The 23674-nt window shown below is 41.3% G+C and overlaps 1 protein-coding gene across 1 annotated transcript in view; it reads left to right on the forward strand.

The window, feature by feature from the left end:
- Positions 1-23674, forward strand: part of LOC122539515 (microsomal triglyceride transfer protein) — a 63097-nt gene that overhangs the window by 9511 nt on the left and 29912 nt on the right. Inside the window, exons 2-9 of the mRNA XM_043674459.1 lie at positions 2479-2666; positions 7461-7604; positions 16732-16839; positions 18068-18184; positions 20524-20663; positions 21074-21224; positions 21855-22012; positions 23319-23487. Of these exons, the coding sequence (XP_043530394.1) occupies positions 2479-2666; positions 7461-7604; positions 16732-16839; positions 18068-18184; positions 20524-20663; positions 21074-21224; positions 21855-22012; positions 23319-23487 (1175 nt within the window). The remainder of the gene's footprint in view (positions 1-2478; positions 2667-7460; positions 7605-16731; positions 16840-18067; positions 18185-20523; positions 20664-21073; positions 21225-21854; positions 22013-23318; positions 23488-23674) is intronic.

Consider the following 23674-nt stretch of genomic DNA (forward strand, 5'->3'; position numbering starts at 1 on the left):
CCCAATCAATTATATTGCTATCAATCTCAGTTTTGTATTTTTTCCTTAATCCCCAGGTCTCAATAACTGGAGGGAATTGTAAATTTCTGCTATCCTTTTTTGTGAAGAAATTCTTCTTACTATCACTTTTCAATTGCCTGGCTTTAATTGTGAGATTATGGCCCCTTGTTTTAGACTCCACCAGAGTTTGTCTCTAAATAATCCATCAAATCATTTAATCATTTTCAATCGATTAGATGGCCCTAAAACTCCTGGACTCAACAGTTCGCTACTTCTGAAATCATCAGCTATAGCGTGATGGAAATTTATAATTTGAGTGAAAAACACAAGCCTTCTATACGTTAACAACGTAGACACATTATTTTCATTGCAATGCAATTAATATTCTCTCACCTGTTTCAGATAGTTACACACAGCATTTCTAGCCTGTTTGGAAGAAGAGTCATACTCAAGTCTTGAACTTGAAAAGTTAACTCTGTTTCTCTTTCTGCAGATGCTGCCTGACCTGCTGAGTTTCTCCAGCATTTCTGTTTTTATGTTCCCAGACTGTCTGGTTAAATTAAGGTCCTCTGCACAGTGTATATTTTACTAATTGAATTAACCAGACATTTGTGCACAACAGCAAAAACATGTATAGCACCTTTAACTTTATAGTACTAAAAAGTTCCAAGGCACTTTACAACTGAAGCGGCATGGAATTGGGTGTCACTGTGCCAGCATTATTGCCCTCCCTAATTTCCCTGGTGATGTTGAGTGCCTTCTTGAACCACTTCCGTCCATTTAGTTTAGGTATCCCCACAATGCTGTGAATGAGGACATTTCAGCAACACTGAGGGAACAGCGATATATTTCCAAGTCAGGATGGTGAATGGCTTGGAGGGAATGGGTTTCCATGTATTTGCCTCAGGATGGTAGGTGTTAGGTCATGTGCTAGGTGCTGTCTAAGGAGCTTTTGGGACAAATGGCATCACACTGGCACTGATACTCATAGACCACATTACCCATTTGTGTGATAAGCATTGATCTTTTGGTTTGACAGCAGCATTCTGTTCGTGGTGAACACCACTCATGTTAGTACTGCATAGTAACAGTAAGAAAACAGCTAGCTTTGCCTGTAGCTCAAACTATTGAGATACCTTACCTGTTAAAATTCAACAAAACCTGTCTTTTCTCAGCAAAGATTGTTGTATAGTCACCTCAAAACGATTAGTTCATCAGGCACTCAAACATTTGAGTTTGAAATAGTGCAATTGGTAAGGGTTATTCCATTAAATGAAGTGGCCTACAAGTAATTCATTTTATTTTGAGTGAAAATGTTAGAATATCTGTAAATATCAAGGAAATCACTCACCAAACTGTGTTAAATTAGATACACTGCACAAACTCAACTAAACAGATCGCTAACAAATATTATGGCAAAGTTGAGAATATTTTACTGATAGGGAACAGTGATTTACAAAATGGTCAATCCACAGCACATTGACATCTGCTTTGGACAGCACTTAATTCCCTAGCCTTCAAGCCTGTAAACTCACATCCCATTATGGACTTGTCTCAGTTGATACTTCAGAACAATACTGACCAGTGTGACTATCTATTCAAGTTGTTTTGTTTTATTCATCTGTGGGATATGGATGTGAATGGTTGGCCAGCATTTATTGCCTGTCCCTAGTTGCCCTTGAGAAGGTGGTGGTAAGCTACCTTCTTGAACCACTGCAGTCCACTTGCTATGGGTTGACTCACAATGCCATTAGGGAGAGAATTCTCAAATGAGCTGAGCACGGGGCCAAGGTGGAAGTGAGGGTTGTTTTGGCGAGGGTGTGGATCTGTGATTGAGATCTCACCTCAGAGAAAAGTGGGCAGCTGAGGGTGAGGATTGTCTGGTTCAGCCTCCAGGAAAAGGGTTATGGATTGAGGTTTGTTCAGAATTCAAACCAAATGACTTTGTATTCCTAACCAGTTAGAGGAAATTTCTGCTCCTTCAGGAAAGGATGTCGGAAAACAGATTGACAACTCAGAGACAGTAGAGGGATCAAGAGAGAGGTGAAGGTGGGCTGAGTGTCACTACTCTACAAGAAAAATCTGGCTTTCTTTCACTAACACCTTTAGGTTCAAAGATGTGTAGGCTAGGTGGATTAGTCATGGGAAATGCAGGGTTACAGAGATAGAGTGAGGAGTTGGCCTGAGTGGAATGCACCTTGGAGGTCGGTGAGGATTTGATGAGCCGAATGGTTTCTTTCTACACTGTAGAGATTCTATGATTCTATGTCTCTTGCACGTGCATTTGCCTTGATGTAAGTTTGCTTCCCCGAAACAAACTCTGCTGAACTTTCTAATGAGGCAATGCAATTGTTGCTTGGGGAACTGACAACAACCTTCACTTTCAACCAAGTGGGTATGACCTGAGATACTCCTCACAGGAACACAGCTTGCTGCAAATCTGACTTATTGTAATTTTAATTTTTTCTTTTTAATCAGCGCAACGTGGTGGACCGAGGTTTAATGCAGAGAAGACCTACAAATACAGTTATACCATGGAGGTACAATTAGACAGAGGTAGAGGAACAGACAAAGACAGTGCTGGATTTAAAATTGCATCCAACATCAATGTTGACTTGCTGTGGAGAAATTCAAGCAACGAAGAAGACCAGCTTATCAGAATTACGGTAGGTTTTGATTAATAGTAACCATTTTAATCTTAGAATAAACAACACTCAAGAGTCCATTTGGCTCCTTGTACCTGTGCTGGGAGTGGAGGTGGACACTGGAGTATGCTAGCGGAGAAGAATACTTTCTGCTTTTTGTGATTGTTCTCTTCTCTCCCCTTGAAGCCACTTCTTGACTCTTTCTTTACCTTCAGTCACAGGGCTAAAGGTAGTCAGAATAGCCAGAATTAGGCTGCTGATAGGAGTCAATTGATTAACTAAGTGACTGAGTAAATATAGAGAGGGGGGAAAGGCAGGTCCAGGCAGGGGGCAGTGGAGAGTGGTCAAAGCTGCTGACTGTCTGCTCTTCCTATGCTGCTATATTCGTGCCGGGTGTCCTAGAAGAGGGAGCACGCAATGTACATTCTCAGTACTTTTATAAAGTTGGGCACTGTAGGAGGTGGAATGCCATGTCTCCCCTTTCAATTCCAATTTGATTTAACCCCGTTCTCTACTCCCGACCTTTCCCTCACCTTTGGAGATTTGTATTGCCCATAGAAAACAAAGAACAGTACAGTACAGGAACAGGCCCTTCAGCCCACCACATTTGTGTACCTATTGGGTATTTCATTTCACTTGATTAGTTGGAAACACAACTGATTTAATTTGTGGAGGATAAATGATGACCATTACCATGGGTGATTTGATTGTGGGGAGAAAGCTGATCAGTTGTGTGTAATAATACTTTCTGGTTTTGGGGTAGCACGGTGGCTCAGTGGTTAGCATTGCTGCCTCACAGTGTCAGAGACCTGGGCTCAATTCCAGCCTCGGACAACTGTCGTGTGGAGTTTGCACATTCTCCTCGTGTCAGCATGGGTTTCCTCCCACAGTCTAAAGAGGTGCAGGTTAGATGGATTGGCCATATTAAATTGCCCATAAGGTCCAAAGCTATGCAGGCTAGGTGAATTAGCCATGGGATGGGTCTGGACACAATGCTGTAATGGGAAGTTGGTGTGGACTTGATAGGCTGAATGGACTGCTTCCACACAGTAGGGAGTTTATGAAGATATTTTAAAAATGGGAAAAGATGGCCCTGTTGTTGTGTTGCTGATTAGTCAATAAATTATTTCCACAAGAAAAAGATGTCTTGAGTTATATTTCACTAATATGCTTAGATCAGAATTGACAAGGAAGATCCCAATTATTCAGGGTCTCATGACAGCATCAATCTCCAACCTGCCCATTTCTTACTCATTTTTACAAGAGACAGGGTGAAGATGGATGGGGATGTTCAGAGTTGATTGCTTTTTGGTTTGTTTTGGTGAACATGATTCAGACACCAGACTTAATTACCAGATTTAGTCTTTCACCCTTCAGATACAGGAGCTTTAAGGCAGTTCACCAACCTGTGGTGACTGTCAACATACAGGCCAGGAAGATTCCAGGCTCAGTCACTGGCTGGAGTTGCCAAACTTCCAGGATCATCCAGGATCCATGTGAATGCCACTGTGCATTAAGCAAAAAGGCCAGGAACAGATAATGTGTGTTCCACCTACAGGAAATAAGAATATCTATCACAAATCAATGGCTTCAGTGCTTCATTCATCAGTGTTTTTAATACTTAGTGGTAGGCCTTGATATTCATAAACAGCCAACACAACTGATACAGAATATAATTTTTTCCTTATGGATCTTACCAGAAATGAACAATCATTGGGTTATCTATAATAGTGAGAGGTATTGTAATTATTTTTACATTAAATAATTAGAATGAAAACATCCTCTCTCAGTCCAGTAACAAATGGATCAAACGCTGGAAGTATTTAGCAGCTCGGGCAGCATCTAGTGGATGTACACAGTTTGAGAGAACTTGGGGGGTGGGCAATCCATGGTGAAAGTGTCTCTGGAGGCTTCGGTGCATCATCCTCCCCACGGTCATTTCTAGTTGGTTGACAGTGACTTGAGATGCAGGGAGGATGTTTCCTTGATTGCGAAGTCTCAAACCAGGGGACACAGTTTCAGGATGTGGTGTCGAGGCGATGACCTAATGGCATCATCACTGGATTGTTAATGTAGAGACCCAGGTAATGTTCTGGGGACCTGAGTTTGAATCCCATTATGGCAGATGGTAGAATTTGAATTCAATAAAAATGTTAAGAGTCAATGATGACCATGAATCCATTGCCACTTTTTGGAAAAGCCCATCTGGTTCCCTAATGCCCTTTAGGGAAGAAAACAGCCTTCCTTACCTGCTCTGGCCTATACATAACACCAGATTCATAGCGATGTAGTTGACTCTTAACTGCTCTCTGGGCAATTAGGGATGGGCAATAAATGCTGGCCTAACCAGTAATGTCCTCATCCTGTGAATTAATTTTTAAAAATCATAATTTAGGAAAGATTTCTTCACTCAAAGTGTGGTCACCCTGTGGAATTCTCTACAACAGAAGCTGTGCAGGCCAAGTCACTAAATATATTCACGAAAGAGACAGATATGTTTCAAAGGGATCGAGCATTTTGGAGAGAAAATGAAAATAGGGCTTTGAGATAGAATGTTGGCCTTGATTGTATTGAATGTGATTTTTGTGAGAAGATTTGTAGCTCAGGTTGAGGTTCAGGTTGTAAATTTGCTCGCTGAGCTGGCAGGTTTGTTTTCAGACATTTCATCATCATGCTAGGTAACATCATCAGTGAGCCTCCAGTGATGACCTAAAGGACCCAAACCAACAACCAGCAAAACGAATGTCATTTACAAAATACCCTGCAAGGACTGTAACAAACATTATATTGGTAAGGCAGACAGGATACATGAAAACCAGCTAGCCACCAAAAGACATCACCCACTATCACTTACATTCTGACGAAGATGGACACCATTTCCACTGGGACTACACATCCATCCTCAGACAAGCTAAACAGAGCCACGCATGGGAATTTCTAGAGGAATTTCTAAGCACATCAGTTTGGACCCATTTACCAACCTCTGAGAAAAAGAACCGGAAATGATATCCCACCTTAACAGACCAAGGCACATAAATAGAAAGCAGAACAAAACACCAGCACTTCACCGGAGGCTCACTGATGATGTTACCTAGCATGGTGATGTAACGTCTGAAAACAAACCTGCCAGCTCAGCAGGCAAACTTACAACCTGATCGTATTGAATAGCAGAGCAAACTCAGAGGGATGAGTAGCCTAGTCCTGCTTTTAGATTCTATGTTACTATGACTTCTCAATGACAATAGACCCACCCAGTTGGGCAATTCTTGTCCTATTTGCCTTACCCTAGGGAAGTTATCTCGGTACTCCCCATTAATGAACAATGCTTATCATCCTGGATGGTGTGGAGAGCAAATCCAGTAGTTAAGTTCCTAAGCCAGAAACATTTGCGTGACATAGACAGGATGCAGAGCTGGGCTGAGAAATGGCAGATGGAGTTCAATCTGGATAAATGTGAAGTGATGCATTTTGTAAGGTCGAACTCGAATGCTGAATATAGGAATAAAGACAGTAATCTTGGCAGTGTGGAGGAACAGAGGGATCTGGGTGTGCAAGTACATAGATCTCTCAAAGTTGCTACCCAAGTGGATAGAGTTGTTAAGAAAGCATATGGTGTTTTGGCTTTCATTAACAGGGGTATCGAGTTTAAGAACCACGAGGTTTTGCTGCAGCGTTACAAGTTGCTGGTGAAATCACAATTGGAATATTGTGTCCAGCCCTGCTATAGGAAAGATACAGAGGCTTTGGAGACAGTGCAAAGACGTTTACCAGTATGCTGCCTGGACTGGAGGGCTTGCCTTATGCAGAAAGGTTGAATAAGCTCAGACTTTTCTCTCTGGGGAAAAGGAGGCTCAAGAGAGGAGACCTGATCAAGGTGTACAAAATAATGAGAGGAATAGATAGAGTCAATAGCCAGAGACTTTTCCCCAGGGCAGGATTGACTGGTACGAGAAGTCATAATTTGAAGATATTATGAGGAAGGTATAAAGGAGACATCAGAGGTAGGTTCTTTACGCAGAGAGTTGTGAATGCAGGGAATGCGTTGCCAGCTGAGGTGGTGGAATCAAAGTCATTGGGGACATTTAAGTGACTGCTGGACATGCACATGGATAGCAGTGAGTTGAGGGGGCGTAGGTTAAGTTACTATATTTCACATTAGGATTAAGTCTCGGCAGGACATCATGGGCCTAAGGACCTGTTCTGTACTGTACTTTTCTATGTTCTATGTTCTACATTCCAATCTGTTTTTGTCTATCTAACTCTATAGTAGTATAGAACTCTCCCCCATGTGTTTATCTATCTTCTATTTCAATGTATCTATGCTGCCAGTCCCTGAGGCAGCGCGTTCCACACTTTCACCATTCTCTGCATAAATACATTTCTCCAGAATTCCTTCATGTTGGTGATTAACATTTCCATACGGCTCCTAATTTTAGACTCCCCTTCGTTCCTCTTTTGCCATCGCACCCAATAAGGGGATCTCTTCGTATCAAACACGTTCATAATCTCGAAAACCCAACCATGGAATTATTCAATGCTGAGGGAGTCCATTCAAGTCCATTGTTTCCATGCTGGCTCTTTGAGCGAGCTATCTAATTAGTCACACACCCCACTGCTCATTCCTCATCTTCCTGTCAATGTTTTTCCTTTCCAAATATTTATCCAATTTACATTTGAAAGTTTGTACTGAATCTGCTTCCCCATTACTCTTCCAGGCAATGTGTCCCAGATCACAACAACTCACTGCCTTGTTTTAATTTTAAAACTCAGAGTTTCTCTCCTGAGACTTAACTGCTGAATTGCCTTCTTTCCCAGATAACTGACGTCAACTTTGAAAATGTGAGTGAACGAACAGATGACAAAAACATCTTTAAAGATTCCACAGGAGGAGGGATCCTGGGAAAGACAAACCTGGCAGCTTTGAAGAGCCCAGTCCTCATCCACTGGATTAATGGGAAGGTACCGTGGACTGTTTTGTCATCTAAACTAAAACAGATTGTCTGACCCTTGTGACATTGCTTCTTGTGGGACCCTGCTGTGCATAAATTGATGATGCCTGTAATTGTCTACATTGTGACAATGACTATACTTCAAAAGATGGTTCATTTGATTTCATTTGATTTATTGTCACCTGTACCTCGGTACAGTGCAAAGCTTTGTTTTGCGTGCAATATAGGCAGATCTTAACATACAAAATGCATAAGGGTAATAGAACAGAGTGAAGAATACAATATCACAGCTGCAGAGAAGATGAGATGAACATTAAATTTAAAATTTGAGAAGTCAACTCAGAAGTCTATTAACAGCGAGGAAAGAAGCTGTTCTTGAATCCGTTGGTACATGTTTTGAACTTTTATATCCCAACAGAAGAGATTGGAAGAGATTATAGTTGGGGTGGGAGAGATCTTTGATGATGTAGCAAGGAGTATAGATGGAGTCAATGGATGGAAACAGTGAGGACTGTGGAAGCTGGAAAGTCAGTCGATAAAGTGTGGAGGTGGAAAAAGCACAGCAGGTCAAGCAGCATCAGAGGAACATGGGAGTCAATATTTCAGGTTGGAATCTTTCATCAGGAAAGAAAGTTGGCTTGCATAAAGGACTGGATTACGTTTACGACTCTCTGTATTTTCTTATGGTCCTGGGCAGAGCAGTTGCTATACGAAACCATGATGCTTCCAGATAGAATGCTTTTGATGGTACATCTAAAAAAGTTGGTAAGACTCTTACTGCAACACTCTGTGGGATGTGAAGTGAAAGGTGCTATATAGATGCAAGTCTATTTTCTTTTCTTTAAATTGCATCCCTGGTGATTCATTAAATGAGCAGCTTTATTAAACTTAAGGCACTGATTGCAGTCACAATGGAAGGCTCTGAAAGCTTTGGATGTGTATACAGGAATCAGAGGAATCTTCTAGAAACTTAGCAGACATTAGCCAGCCTAGAGATGGCCCTGAGCAATATTTCAAGCAATTGTAGCAGATCAAAACTACAAGACATGACCAAAATTGGATCAAGAACATATTGGGATTGGATATTAAGAAGAACATCTTTATGTAAGGAGATATTGTTCTTTATTAATTCATGATCTTTACGAAGGCCTGCTTTTGTTGCCCCTCACTAAAAACGTGGTGATGAACCAGCTACCTGTAGATCTGTCCACAGTGCTGTGGAAAGCAACGGTGATATATTTCCAAGTCAGATGGTGTTTGACTTGCAGGAGAACTTGCTGATAGGTGATGTGCTTGCTGCCTTTGATCTTCTAAATGGTCGAAGCTACAGGATTAGAAATAATCAAGATGTGGAATAGCTTGGATAGGCAAATGGAGGGCAGAAGTTTCTAACGATCAAAAGTACCAATTAGTTGACATTACAGCAGGTAACAGAGGTTGTTTCTCCTGGTGCATGCACAAGGGATTTATTTTTAATTCATTCATAGGATTTGGCCATCTCTGGCCAGTCCAGAATTTATTGCCCAAACATCATTTCCCTGAGAAGTGGTAGGGAGCTGTCTACTTGTACTGCTGCAGTCCTTGAAGTGCTGTATGGAAAGGTCACGTATTTGCCCCTTATCTCCATGGTGTAATTTTGTGAATGGATCAAATCTATCTCTGCCAACAGTTACAAAGGTAATGTGTCAGCACTGAACATACATATGGTTGCCAGGTACCCAGTGGTACTTTGACCTCTTGATGGTCATTACGTCACTAATCTGATTAAGGAGGGATGTCCATATTCAGAATAAGCCAATTAAACTGTGACACATAAAGCTCTCAGTGACTATGATGCAGCCGTAGGAATTTTGCTGACTCTGGGAGTGACACACAAAATCAAGGCTGAAAATGTACTGTCAACGGCCAGGAGAAGATAATACTTTACAATCACAAATGATATTGCAAGTCATAGCCATGCATTTGTAGATATAGTGGCCTACTAGTGTTGTTAATGGACTAGAAATCAAGGTATACTGTCAAATGTTCTGGGAGCAAGAGTTTAAATCTTATCAAGGCAGATGGTAAGAGTTAGAGTCATACATCACAAAAACAGACCCTTTGGTCCAACTAGTTCATGGCCACCAGGTTTCCTGAACTAAACTAATCTCATTTGCCTACATTTGGCCTCTCTTTCTTTAAACCTTTCCTATTCATGTACCTGTCAAAATATCTTTTAAATGTCGTAACTGTACCTGCATCTACCACTTCCTCTGACAGTTCATTCCAGTTATGAACCACCCTCTGTGTGAAAAAGTTGCCCCTTTTAAATCTTTCAACTTTCACCTTAAAAGCCCTCTCACCTTGAACTCTGCTACCCTGGGAAAAAGACCGTTGCAATTCACCTCATAATTTTATAACCCTCTGTAACCTTCAACCTCCTATGCTCCAGGGAAAAAAGTTCAGCCGTCCAATTCGTAAAGATCTGGAATTGAAAGTTAGTCACTGTAATTGTGTCATAATCGTCTATGCAGTTTGGTCAGTGTGTGACTCCAGATCCAAAGAGGTAAAGTCATGAGCTGCTGTTTCATGAGAGAGAGAGAGAGAGAGAGAGAGATGATTGTTGGTGATATCACCACACCTCAGACATGAGGGCAGAGGTTGAGAAGGAGGTTCTCATGTTAACCTCAGCTGGTGCAGGAATTGAACTCAAGCTATTGTCAACCCCTTTGCATTTCAAATCAGATGACTCCAGATCCACAGCAATATGGCTAACCCTAAACTACTCTCTAACATGCTCAACAAGGCATCCAGTTCAAGAGCAATTAGTTGGACAAAAATCACTGGCCTTGCTAATGATGCCCACATCTCATGAAAAAAGACAAGAACTTTATTTATCCATTTGTGGGCGTTGCTGGCTGGGCCAGTGTTTATTGCCTGTCCCTAGTTGCCCTTGAGAAGGTGGTGGTTAGCTGCCTTCTTGAACCGCTGCAGTCCAACAGTTAGTTCAAGAATAGTCCTAACAACCTTCCAGGATTGCCTTCGAGTTTCCAGTTGAGTTGAATATTGATTTTCAGGCTCTGCCTTGGGCAAAAAAAACCCCAAGGGAGACAATTCATCACTGTCTTCAAGAAAGTTGCGTGCATGTCTAAAAACAAATTGTAATGAGAGACAAATGTATTCAAAAAGAAATATAGGACATGAGGAAAAAAGACCATTTAATGAAAGTGCAGAATCATTTGGGTGGCAAAGATATTTCCTTGCTTCTGATTTGGTCATGAGAAGATGAGCAACATGAAGATAGACCAATGGTGGCAGGGGCAGGGGTAGGGGCAGGGACAGGGCAGTTGAAGATCACGTGATGAGGCCTCCAGACATGCACCCAACCAGAGTTAGCGACCCAGCTGAATAAGAGGATGTGAAACTTACACTTTTATTAGATAGCGCTGTCCAAGCTCACACTGGAACAATACACTTTCTCCTATAATTTTATCATAATTATAAAATTATGATAATCTACAGAAGTTTACCTGGTGCCCATTCCAGTGCATGGAATTCTTACTCTTGCTTTGTCAATGAGTTTTGCAAGACATCCTGCTCCAATTCAGGAGTGATAACTTACTGCTTTCTTGATCAGAAGGGTGCACTTTAACTCGGTGAATTGTTGTAATGATTATTGTGTGGTAAAGTCTTCATTACTACACCGAAAGCAATAAAGTTGTGTCTGAGTGTTGCTTAAGGTTCAGAGTCGAGAATCCTGGAGGCTGCTAATAGAGATAGGCCACCTTGGCAGTTCAAAAGTCAGGGTGCTCATTTGTAACCTTAATAAAAAGAAAACTGATATATTTATCTGTGACTTTAAACTTACTGGTTGTCAAGTGCAGAGTAAAGTGCACCTTTACGTGGTGATTTGTTCTGTCTCTTCTTTCAGGTGGATGATGCCTGATACCATAAATGTGCCACAACTTTCTTAATAGGAACAAGAGCAAGGAGGTGATGTTGAACTTGTTCAAAATGCTTGTTAGACCTCAGCTGGAGTATTGTGTACATTAAAGAGCATCACAATAGGAAAGACATGAAAATATTGGAGAGAGTGCAGAACCGGTTTACAAGAATGGTTCAAGGCATGGGAATTTCATAAGGATAGATTGAAGAATTTGGGACTGTTCACTTTGAAGAGAAGAAGGCTTAGAGAAAATGTGACAGAAATTTTCAGTACAAGGAGGTTAGATAGACAGGGAGGAACTATTCATACTCATAACATGATCAAGAACCAGATTGCACAGATTTTAAGCAATTTGCAAGAAAGCAAATATGGGTTGAGAAAAAGTACTTTTTCACCCATTAAGTAGTTAGGGTTTGGAATGCACTGCCTGGAAATGTGGTGGGGGCAAATTCAAATGAAGAGGGAATTGGATGTTTATTTGGAAAGAAATAGGATGCAAGGTTACAGGAAAAAAAACAAAAGATCAGCACTGAGTAATGATTCATTTGAAGGTCTGGTGCAGACATAAGAACCCAGATGGCCTCCTTCTGCACCCAAACACATTTGTGGTCCTGTGATAACAAAACTCTGCTTTAATTCCTTTTGGAGTGTGGGGCTGATTTCTTCATTAGACTATCACTTGGTTATTCCCGTATCTCACCTTCTCTAGGTTTTTCCAGGGAGGAGGAACTGATTGTCAGGAGGAATTCCCAAATTTATAACTTCATTTGGAGCCAGTCATATGTTCAGAGGCTGAGCCCCATCAGCATGTGAGGGTGTACTGGATTTCTGTAGGAGGTGAGGGACATTGCTCTAAAGGTGGGAGCTGGGATATGGCTATCAGGTTAAGGATGTTGGCTGAAGTTCCTGTAACTAGCTTTTTAACATAATTCATTATCAGTTTCCATGGCAAGAAGCCAAATGGACGTTCTAAGTTCATAAGAGGAAGTAGCAGAATAAGGCCATTCGGCCCATTGAGTCTGCTCCGCCATTCGATCATGGCAGATATGCTCTTCACTCCGTTTTTCTGCCTTCTCTCCATAACCCTTCCACTCTTCCATTAATTACCTGTGACTTTATATATTCCACCCTTTACAACCATTGGATGTTGCAAAGATGTTACTGCCAATGAATGTAATGTGAACACTACATGGAAATATGACAGTCAGTAATTGCACAGCAAGCTCACAAAAACAGCATTATGATATGAATAGTCTATTTTTAATAATGTTATTTGTAAAGTGATTATAGGCCAGGACTGGGGAGAACTTCCTTCTTCTGAGTAATGGTACGGTCCACTCAAGAGAGCAGACTTCCAATCTCATCCAAGAGGAGAACATTTTTTCCCTTGTTTTTTGATGAATTGTGGGCATTGCCAGCATGTGATGCCCATCCCTAATTGCCCTTGATCTGAATGAAGCATTTTAAGAGGGCAGCTCATTGTGTGAGTCTGGAGTCACATAGAGTCATAGAGATATACAGCATGGAAACAGACCCTAGGGTCCAACTCATCCATGCTGACCAGATATCCTAACCTAATATAGTCCCATTTACCAGCACTTGGCTCATATCCCTTTTAACCCTTCCTATTCATATACCCATCCATTGCCTTTTAAATGTTGTAATTGTACCAGCTTCCACTACTTCCTCTAGCAGTTCATTCCGTACACACACCACCTTCTGTGTGAAAAAATTGCCCCTTAGGTCTTATGCCCTCTAGTTATAGACTCCCTCACCCCAAGGAAAAAGGACTTGTCTGTTTACCCTATCAATGCCCTTCATGATTCTATAAATCTCTATAAGTCACCCCTCAGCCTCTGACACTCCAGGGAAAACAGCCCCTGCCTATTCAGCCACTCCCTGTAGCTCAAATGCTCCAATCCTGGCAAGATCCTTATAAATCTTTTCTGAGCCCTTTCAAGTTTCACAACATCCTTCCGATGAGAAGGAGACTAGAATTGCATGTGATATTCCAAAAGTGGCCGAACCAATGTCCTGTACAGCCATAACATGACCTCCTATACTCAATGCACTGACCGATAAAACAAAAGCATACCAAATGCCTTCTTCACTATCCAATCTACCTGCGACTCTACTGTCAAAGAAATATGAACCTGCACTCCGAGGTCTCTTTGTTCAGCAACACTCGCCAGGGCCTTACCGTTAAATGTATGAGTCCTGCTCTGATTTGTTTTTCCAAAATGCAGCATTTATCTAATTTAAACTCCATCTACCACTCCCCAGCCCATTAGCTCATTTGATCAAGATTCTGTTGTACTCTGAAGTAACCTTCTTCACTGTCCACTGCACCGACAATTTTGGTATCATCTGCAAACTTACTAACTATACCTCCTATGTTCACATGTAGGCCAAACCAGGTAAGGACAGCAGATTTCCTTCCCTAAAGAACATTAGTGCACCAGATGGGTTTTTACAACAATCAATGCTCACCTTACCATCAGTGGGACTAACTTTTAATTCCAGACTTATTTATTTAAGTCAAATCCACCAGCTGTATGGACAGAACCTGTGTCCCCAGAGTATTCATTGTGCCTCCCCATTACTAACCCAGCAATACTGTCACTTTGTCACTGCATTCCCTAATGAATGGGGAACAAGAAACACCCATTTACCTCACCCCCTCAAACCAACAAGATTTCCAATCATATCCATCCACAACTTTACATCCCAGGACCATAGAGTAAGTCCCCTCTCCCTCTCCTCATGTATCCTGATTCTGAATATATTCTGGGCTGAAAAATGTGTTGCTGGAAAAGTGCAGCAGGTCAGGCAGCATCCAAGGAGCAGGAGAATCGACGTTTCGGGCATAAGCCCTTCTTCAGGAATTGTAGAGGGAGGAAGAGAGCTTCTTCAAGGAAGGCATCCTTGCAAGAGGATTCACAGTAGGTTAAAATCAACTAGGAGAAAGTGAGGACTGCAGATGCTGGAGATGACAGCTGAAAAATGTGTTGCTGGAAAAACGCAGCAGGTCAGGCTGCAACCAAGGAGCAGGAGAATCGACGTTTCGGGCATCTGCAGTCCTCACTTTCTGAATATATTCTGCAAGGCCCTGTGGAATCTCTACCTTACTGTGGGACCACAACCTGTTCTTTGGGTAGAACACAAACAGGAGGAAGTAATTTGACGTTTTTGACCTGTGCTTTCATTTAATTTGATCTTGGGGCTCCTCTGCCTTGTAACTCTGTTTATCTGTCGTGTTCCATTCCTTTGAAATAGCTCTTCAGAGGCTGGTATCCTGTCACCAAGTCACCCTTTATTGATACATCAATAGTATTTGCTACTGATCCAGCTTCGTCAGAGACACTCTCAGAGTGAACAGAATCTCTGACGCTCCTGTTCTGATCTGTCAGCAAGAGCTCCCTGTTTGGACCAGGTTAATAGGCCCAGCTAGGGAACTCATATACAGTGAGGAAGATCACAGTGAGTCAGACAGAATTCATGGAGAGAGAGCAAGCTAACATTTCGAGTCGAAATGCCTCTTCATCAGAGATAATCACTTCACTTCAGCTGTGATGAAGAGTCATCTGGACTCGAAAGGTTAGCTAGCTGTCTCTCCATGGATGCTGTCTGACCCTGCTGTGATTTCCAGCGTTTATCATTTTCAGTAGAGATTCCAGCACCTACAGTAATTTGTTCCTTCATATTCTATAAGGTCCACCTGGCTGACCTTGTAACGTCATTACACCCTTAAGTGACAAAGTGTAGAAAACGAGTAACTAAATAAACCATTGCACCCTGAAATAATTGGAATAAAGGTACAACCCTGTATTAAAGGGTACTGCATTGTTGTTATAATAAAGACTGTAAGTTCTGGAGAAACGCAGCAGGTCTGTCTGCATCTGTGGACAGAGAAACAGAGTTAACGTTTCAAGTCAAATATGACTCTCATTTAAAACACTTTATATAAAGTTGTTAAGAAAGCTGTTCCTCTCCACTTCTGCCTTCCTTTTTTACTGAAAGATTTTGGTTTATGCTAGAATATTATCCCACGGCAACTAGTTCTTCAGTAACTCAATCAATCATCATAGAAGTAGGCCATTCAGCCAAATGTGCTTGTGTCATGTCTTTGAAGTAGTACCATTAGTCTCACCCTGTGTTTTTCCCCACAAAGCTCTGAAATTTAAAAAAACTCCTTAAAGTATATATCCAAGTCCCTGTTGAAAGTTATTGTTAAATCTGCTTCTACTAGTTAGCTTGCTCTCTCTCCATGAATGCTGTCTGACTCACTGTGATCTTCCTCACTGTATATGAGTTCCCTATCTGGGCCTATTAACCTTATCCAAACAGGGAGCCCTGGCTGACGGATAAGAACAGGAGTGTCAGAGGTTCTGTTCACTCTGAGAGGTGACTGAGGAAGCCATCCAGTGTCAAATACTATGCATGTGTCAATAAAGGGTGGTGGAGGCTAGTACAATGAAAATATTTGAAAGGTGCCTGGATGGGTATATGAGTAAGAAAGGCTTAGAAGGATATGGGCTAAAACTGACAGATGGGACGAGATTAATTTAAGATATCTGGTTGGCATGGACAAGTTGGATTGAAGAGTCAGTTTCCATGCTGTACACATCTATGACTCTACTGCCCCATCTTAAAAACTCACTGTATTGAAACAATTCCCCAAATCTCAGCTTTGGTATTTTTGATCATTCTCGTAAATCCGTGTCCTCTGGCTATCAACCCTCCTGTCTGTGCAAACAGCATTCAATCCAGCATCACAGATCCTTGCTAAATGGCCTCCTCATGCTTCATAAAAATAGTGTGAATCTGTGAGAATAGTGCATGATTATTCACAATAACTAGGAAGTATACAATTCATCATCAGATTTACTCAACAATTTACAAAGTCCCATATTTCATGTGGTCCTTTGGCGGCTGTGCCTTTAACTGCTTCAGCCCTATGCTCTGGAATCCCCTTTCTAAGATTGTCTATCCCTCTGTCCTGCTTTAAGATGTTCCATGTCATTGGCCAAGCTTTTAGACACCTCTCCTAATATATTGTACATGGTTTTATGTCAAATTTAGTCTGATTACTGGGGACATTTTTGCCAAATTAAGAGTGCTACATAAATGCACGAAGTTGCTGTTGTTGAGGACTTTCAGAGTCTGTTTCCAGCACCAGGTTTTGATGTTTTTTGATGTTTTCATTTTCCAGGTGAAGACCTTTTATTCGTTTTCAAATGAACCAGTCATAATCCAGAACATCAAGAGAGGCCTCACCAGCCTGTTCCAAGTACAGCTCACAACAACCAGTCAGACTGAGGTAAACCTGTCTTTATGAAGCAATTCTATATGTTTTAGGGTTGTGATGGGTTCACAATTTCATGATTCATTATTTGGAGATCTGGTGTTGGATTTGGGTGTACAAAGTTAAAAATCACACAACACCAGGTTATAGACCAACAGGTTTAATTGGAAGCACTAGCTTTCGCAGCACTCCTCCTTCATCAACCACCTGATGAAGGAGCATCGCTCTGAAAGCTAGTTGCTTCCAATTAAACCTGTTGGCCTATAACCTGGTGTTGTGTGATTTTTAACTTCATGATTCATTGCAATTCACTATTCAAACTTGCTCCTGTACTCACTTCATTTAATCTCATTAAGTGCTGTCCCATGTTGGGTTTTTCTATTAAAAATCTGAAAATCAGCATTCACTCTTTCCAATACTGACCCTCAGTCACAGCAGTGTGTACTATCTACAAGAAATTCACTGCAGAAATTCACCAAGGTTCCTTAGACAGCACTTTCCAAACCCACAAACACTTCCATCTGGAAGGAAAAGGGCAGTAGGTAAGTGGGAACACATCCCCTGCAAGTTCCGCTCCAAGCCACTCACCATCCTGACTTGGAAATGTATCACTGTTCCGTCAGTGTCACTGGATGAAAATCCTGGAATTCCCTCCCTCAGGGAATTGTGGGTGTACTTTCTACTTGCTGCTTTCCGGAGGGCTATTGGGGATGGGCAATAAATGCTGGTCTCGCCAGTGATGCCCACAGCCCATGAATGAATGTAATGCAACAGCAATAATCTTTACCATGTCTGCAACTACTGATTGTGTGAGGTAACAAAGCAACTGAAATGACTCACAGGCGATGGGTAGAAGGGGTGACCAACTCCTGCGTAGTGATACCTGTCACAGCTAGGAATTGTCCAAAGACAAACCTGCTAGTTCTCTATTTGTTCGTGAGAATGCAGAGGATTGTAAGGGTGGATACGTTGGGTGACCAGTGGAGAAAGTGATTAGGGTGGAGAGGAATGAGATGGTTGCAGGTGATGAAGCCTCAACAAGTTTTCCAACTGGAGTTAACAACCTAATGTGAAGGCCAAGTATTTTGTTTCCTCTACCTTTAATTATCTTATTTGATATCTCTAGTCTTTCTTTTCCCTCTTATTTTTCAACGTATTCTTGTTCCGCATCCCCCTCTTTTTCTCCCTTATTTCTCCTTTCAGTTTGTCTCATGTTGTTGTCTTTCGGCCCCATATTTACCAGGTTGACGTCTCTGGGAAGTGCAAGGTGAATTACCAAGCCCATGACAACAAGGTGACCAAAGTGAAATTATTGGACAGCTGCAAAGGTGTTCAGAGAGGATTCACCAGTCACAGCAAGGTCAGTATCGAGACGATATCCAGCACCTCGATCCCCATAGTGATCAACAGATCATTGGTATATGCAGGTTTGTCTATGAATAGAGAAGCTACGAAGAATTATATGGAGTTGCATCAAATTTACAGGGAAGAAACAGGCCATTCAGACCATCTGCTCCATGCAGTGTCGCTGCTCCAGACAGGCCTACTCACATCACATTTTACTTCATTAGCTATCTTCCTTTTCCTATCTCCCTCTTGTACCTAGCCAGCTTCTCCATGAACGTTTCAGTATTGCTCACCACAAACAGTCCCTTGCTAATGACAACTACATTCTCGCTACTGAATTTTTACCATTGAATTTATTACTGACTGTCTGTTAGGAGAGGTGATGGCTTAGTGTTATTATTGCTAGACTGTTAATCCAGAGACTCAGGTAATGTTCTGGAGACTCAAGTTCCAATCCCACCATGATGAAATTTGAATTCAATATATTTTTAAAAAACTGAAATTAAGAGTCTAATGAAAATCTTAACTGGTCTGGCCCATGTGCCACACAGCAATAAGGTTAATTTGTAGCTACCCTCTGGGCAACTAAGGATGGGTAATAGGTAGCCAGGCTGTTGATGCTCACATCATGTGAACGAACTTAAAAAAAACTTCATTTATAACCTTTGGTTTTGGTAATCCCCACAACTGGAAACTTCTTCTCTACATCAATCCTATTGAACCCCTTTATCATTTTAGTGTCCTCTGTTTGGCTACCTCTTCTCCTCCTGCTTTTAGTGAAAAGGTTTTCAGTGTGTTCAGTCTTATCTGACAGCTGACACATTAGCAGTATGCTACATACCGCAACACGAGGGCCTTTGTACATGCTCCAGCCGAGGCTTATCCCCAAAATTCCCACTTATTCCTAGGGAGAACTGAGAAAAATAATGAGAGAGAGATAAAAGAAAGAATCCAGGCTTGTTGGGAGATTTCATTGGAGTGTTCAAATGATGTGGTTCTTTCGGTGAAGTAGTTATAAAGAAACAGTACAGGACAGCCAGTAACCAAAGAACATAAGTTCCAGGTCATTGTAAAAGTAACTATGTGGGATGAGCAAATCTGTTTTTGAAAGCAGCTAGACACTGGGATCTGCGATATGCTGCTGGAAAGGGAGGTGAAAGTAGATTCAATAGGGACTTTCCAAGGGAGTTGGAGATGTGCTTGAAAAGGAAGGTTTTGTAAGACTAAAGGGAAAGAGCAGGAGATTGTAGCCAATTAGCTAGCCCTATCTGAGAACCAACAATGGGCGGAAAGGCTTACTTCAGTCCTCGGTCATTCCGTGATTCTTTGAAATAGTGAAAGAGTAGCATGTGGGAAGCTGGAAAAACAAGGAATCAAATGGTTAAAAAATTAGCATATGGAAAAAAAATCCAAGCTTGGGACTGATTGAGTTTACAGGTTCTACGGCACAGAAATGGCCCGTTAGCCCATCAATTCTGTGCTGAACTTGCTAGAGTTTTTTTTACAGCACTGAAAGAGGCCCTTTGTGCCTGCACTAATCATCTATCATCTCACTATTCTAAACGTCTTGACTAATAAAGGCAAATATCCCATATACCTTCTTATTGACTTAGACTGGAGAAGCTGAGATTAGTTAGATCTTACATTTCATCTGGTTAATTTTATAAGAAACAACAAGAGCTTCCTCGGCATCATTATGTGTATATGTATGAATGTGTACATAGTGTATATTGCTTACTGCATAGGATCATGTTGAGATGAGCTTGATGCTGAAAAGGGAGGTGGCTGACATAGTTTATACTGATTGGCAACTCAGAAATAAGGGGAAATTTGCATGAAGTGGGACAAATAAGGCAGGAGCTAATAAAGGGGTGAGCATGAAAGAAGGAAATTACACTTCCTTTATTTTGAAATAAATTAATTCCTTTTTTTGATTTAATAATGTATCATACGCAACTTTGATTAATGGCAAAGGAAATGATTCCTGCTTCTTGTTTGCTACTGGTATTAAATTGGATGAAAAACAACTTATTTTCACTTTTAATTATTTTCAACCAACCAGTTCTGACATGCTATGACACACCTCCAGGTCAGGTAGGTCTTGAACTTGTGCCTTTGAGTGCAGAGGTAGGAGCATTGCTACTGCATCACAAGAGTCCTGGAAATTGCATTTTCTGTCCAGCTGTGATGAGCCCTTAGTTTTAGTTAAGGGTTGTGACTTTGAGGGATCAACATCAGTCACCTATTTACAATGAGAGCCACTGACTGTAATGTGAAAAGCTGTATTCAGGGTGAGAGAGTGAAAGGATATTGTACGATTATGTATTTTAATACTGACTTGAATTTTTTTAGGTATTAGGAGTCAATACAACATCAACATCAGCTAGCATTTATCTACTGGAGAAGAATCTCATTCATTCAGTACTGTCTGAGGAACATATCCTGGTTTCACTCAATCTACGGCGAGAACTGGCAGCCAAAGTTTTATCAAAGTGAGTTCAAAATGTTGATACTTGGACAAAGGGGAGACTTGCATTTATGCAGTGCCTTTCTCAAACCTAGGGTATCCCAAAGAACTTTACAGCCAATTAAATAATTATTGAAGGTGATGTCATGGTTGCAATGTGAAAAATGTACAGTAGTTAAACATGTACCAGAATTCACTTATAGAGTTTTATCATTACAACACTGGAACTTGAGAAAGGGAGACAAGATTAATTATTTAAATATTATCGCTTGTAGTCAATAAATGGAAATGCCATTTCTAAACCCTGTCTTTTTACATTGAAATGAAGAAAAACATGAATATGCCTGTCAAATAAAGCAGCATGGTGGATATCTGCAGGAAACTGAACTGAGTGTGGAAGACACCTAACATGAAAACTCTTTCCTTCACTTTTAGACAGAGGTTGGAATTTCAGTTGACAAAGACTGGACCGAAACAAATCCAGGCAGAACAAATTAGCAGTGTTGTTGATTCTGTGAATCCTGAATATGTGTCCATCCCCTTGACCTCGGCAGCAGTCAAAGTAACATGCAAACGTTGCCCTTCAGTAAGTAGTCAAAACTTTAAAATGTTATTTTGGTCATGTTCGAGATTTAATTTTGCACGTTGAGTTAGACCTGAGGAAAAGTTTTCCATATTTTGCAGCCAGCATCAAAAAAACAAGCATTTTCAATTCATAGAATCATATAATCCCCACGGTATGGAAGCAGGCCATTCAGCCTATCGAGTTTACACTGCCCCTCCAAACAGCATCCCAACCAGATCCACCCTACCCTATCCCTGTGACCCTGCCTTTTCCATGGCTAACCCCCCCTAGCCTGGACTCTATGGGCCATTTAGCCATGAGCAGAATTTTAATTGGCAGTCCCTTCATATTAAGGATACTCTTTCAGTGGATGGGTGTGGAAGAAGTAAGATGTTTCTTTTCAGAACAGCTTTGGAGCCCTGCCTTAGCCACACTGGCTGTCCTGTATTCAGGCCATCAGTTCTCAGTCAGTCAACTGGGGACAGCTTGCAACTGTCCTGTCTTTCTCTCTCTCACCATTCTCTGTCCCTCAGTGCTGCTCTCATGAATTGGAAGGTCTTGATATCATTTTAGATGATGGACTGCCATTATGGACAGGATAACCTGTGCCTGATAAGGATTAATTTTGTATTTCTCTCTCTCTGTTGGTAGCTTACTGAATATTGGAAGACCATACGGGAGGAACTAGAGCCTAAGAATCTCGCAAAAGCCTCTGCCACCAGGAGTTTCCTATTGCTGGTTCAAGCTTTGAGAAAAGCCAAGAAGGAAGATATCCTGAAAGTCCTGAGAAGTGAGAAGGACAGCACGCTGTGAGTCACACTCTCACTCGCTGCTCTAAGACAATTTAGGATTTTGAGGATGGACTTGCTGAGTCAGTTTGCCAAGGACATACAAGGCAAGAAGGAGGCAGATAATAAGGATCATCATTAAAGACAAGAAAGTAGTGGAGAAACGTTGTATTTCTTGAAAATCAATGAGACTCTTTGATTAAAATAGAAATTGCTGGAGAAACTCAGCAGGTCTGGCAGCATCTCTGGAGAGAAAGCAGAGTTAATTTTTCAAGTACAGTCACCCTTGCAGGACTCTGCAGCCATCAGGACTCAATGTTGAATGCAATAATTTTGGCACCTGAGCATCTTCTTTCATGTCCTTCATCCACCCCCACACCCCCCAGGCCTCTAATGACATGGGCTGCTTTTAGCACAGCCAAACCCATTTTCATCTACACATGGTTCCCGTTATCACCTAGCTAGCTTCTCTTCTTCCTGTTCTGAAGAAGACTCATACTGGACTGAAAGAACTCTGTTTTCTCTCTCCATGGATGCTGCCAGACATGCTGAGTATCCCTAGCAATTTCTGTTTTTGTCTGTTTTCCAACAGCTACAATTCTTTGTTTAATTTTAAACTGATTACAAAGGCGTAAAGCTAACAAACATAATTACAGGTAGTAACTGAATCATTCTCTTCATCTCTTTCATATGCCACCCCCCCCCCGCCCGCCTCTCCATTCCAACAATAATCCCTAGGATTGAAGTCAAATGGTCTAAATGAAAATGTTGCAACCGCAGATTGCCACTATTCAGCACAAAAATTGGGAGTAAACCCATTCACAGGACAAGAGGTGCTTTGAATCAAAGTTTAGCATCCTTTAGTTTGTGGACTAAGGGGACTGTTACCCATCAGTTAATTGTCTTAAAATAAGATACACTAGTGAAAATAGTAAGTGAAACTAGTTGAACTTGCCTTGCGTATATTAACATGGAATGCACAGTTTGAACTAGTGCCATTGTTTCTAAGTTTTAATAGTGGTATTTACCCAGATGTCCACTGCTGGCACCTTGTGGTATTTGCCACCTTTACCAGCATACGGTTGTTTATGCAACTAGGGCAACAAGTTGATGATTGGTTAGTGAGGTGATGAATTGATTTGTCTGTGTTGAATAGTTCAATATTTCTTAAGTTTGAGCTGGATAGTTCCTTAATACAGAGTAACATCTCTGTGACCGTGGACAGGGTAGAAGCAATTACTCAATGTAAAGTTGGAACTTGATGTTTGCTCCTCAGATCTGTGATCAATTGCACTCATCCAGTTACTATTCAATCTTTCTGTCCCAGTCCACAGCTAGTTGATGCTGTGACTTCAGCTCAGACCTCAGCTTCATTGGCAGCGATGCTGGAGTTCTTAGATTTTGGAAATGACAGTAGCACCATCTTACAGGAAAGGTTTCTGTATGCTTGTGGCTTTGCTTCTCACCCCACTGAGGAATTACTGAAAGCGTTAATGGTGAGTATTTCGGTCTAAGAAATGAGATATTGCAACACTGACATGATTTTTAAAAATTGTACTTTTTTTAGTTATGTCCTCTTCCTGTCCTAATGCATTGACTCTTATTGAGATGAATTCCTGAGAATAGTAGCACTGTGCATTACCCTTATGGTCATTCTGCATCGGTAGAGCAGGGCCAGCATTA

Source organism: Chiloscyllium plagiosum, chromosome 32 (assembly GCF_004010195.1).
Source record: "Chiloscyllium plagiosum isolate BGI_BamShark_2017 chromosome 32, ASM401019v2, whole genome shotgun sequence".
NCBI classification, from domain to species: Eukaryota; Metazoa; Chordata; class Chondrichthyes; order Orectolobiformes; family Hemiscylliidae; genus Chiloscyllium; species Chiloscyllium plagiosum.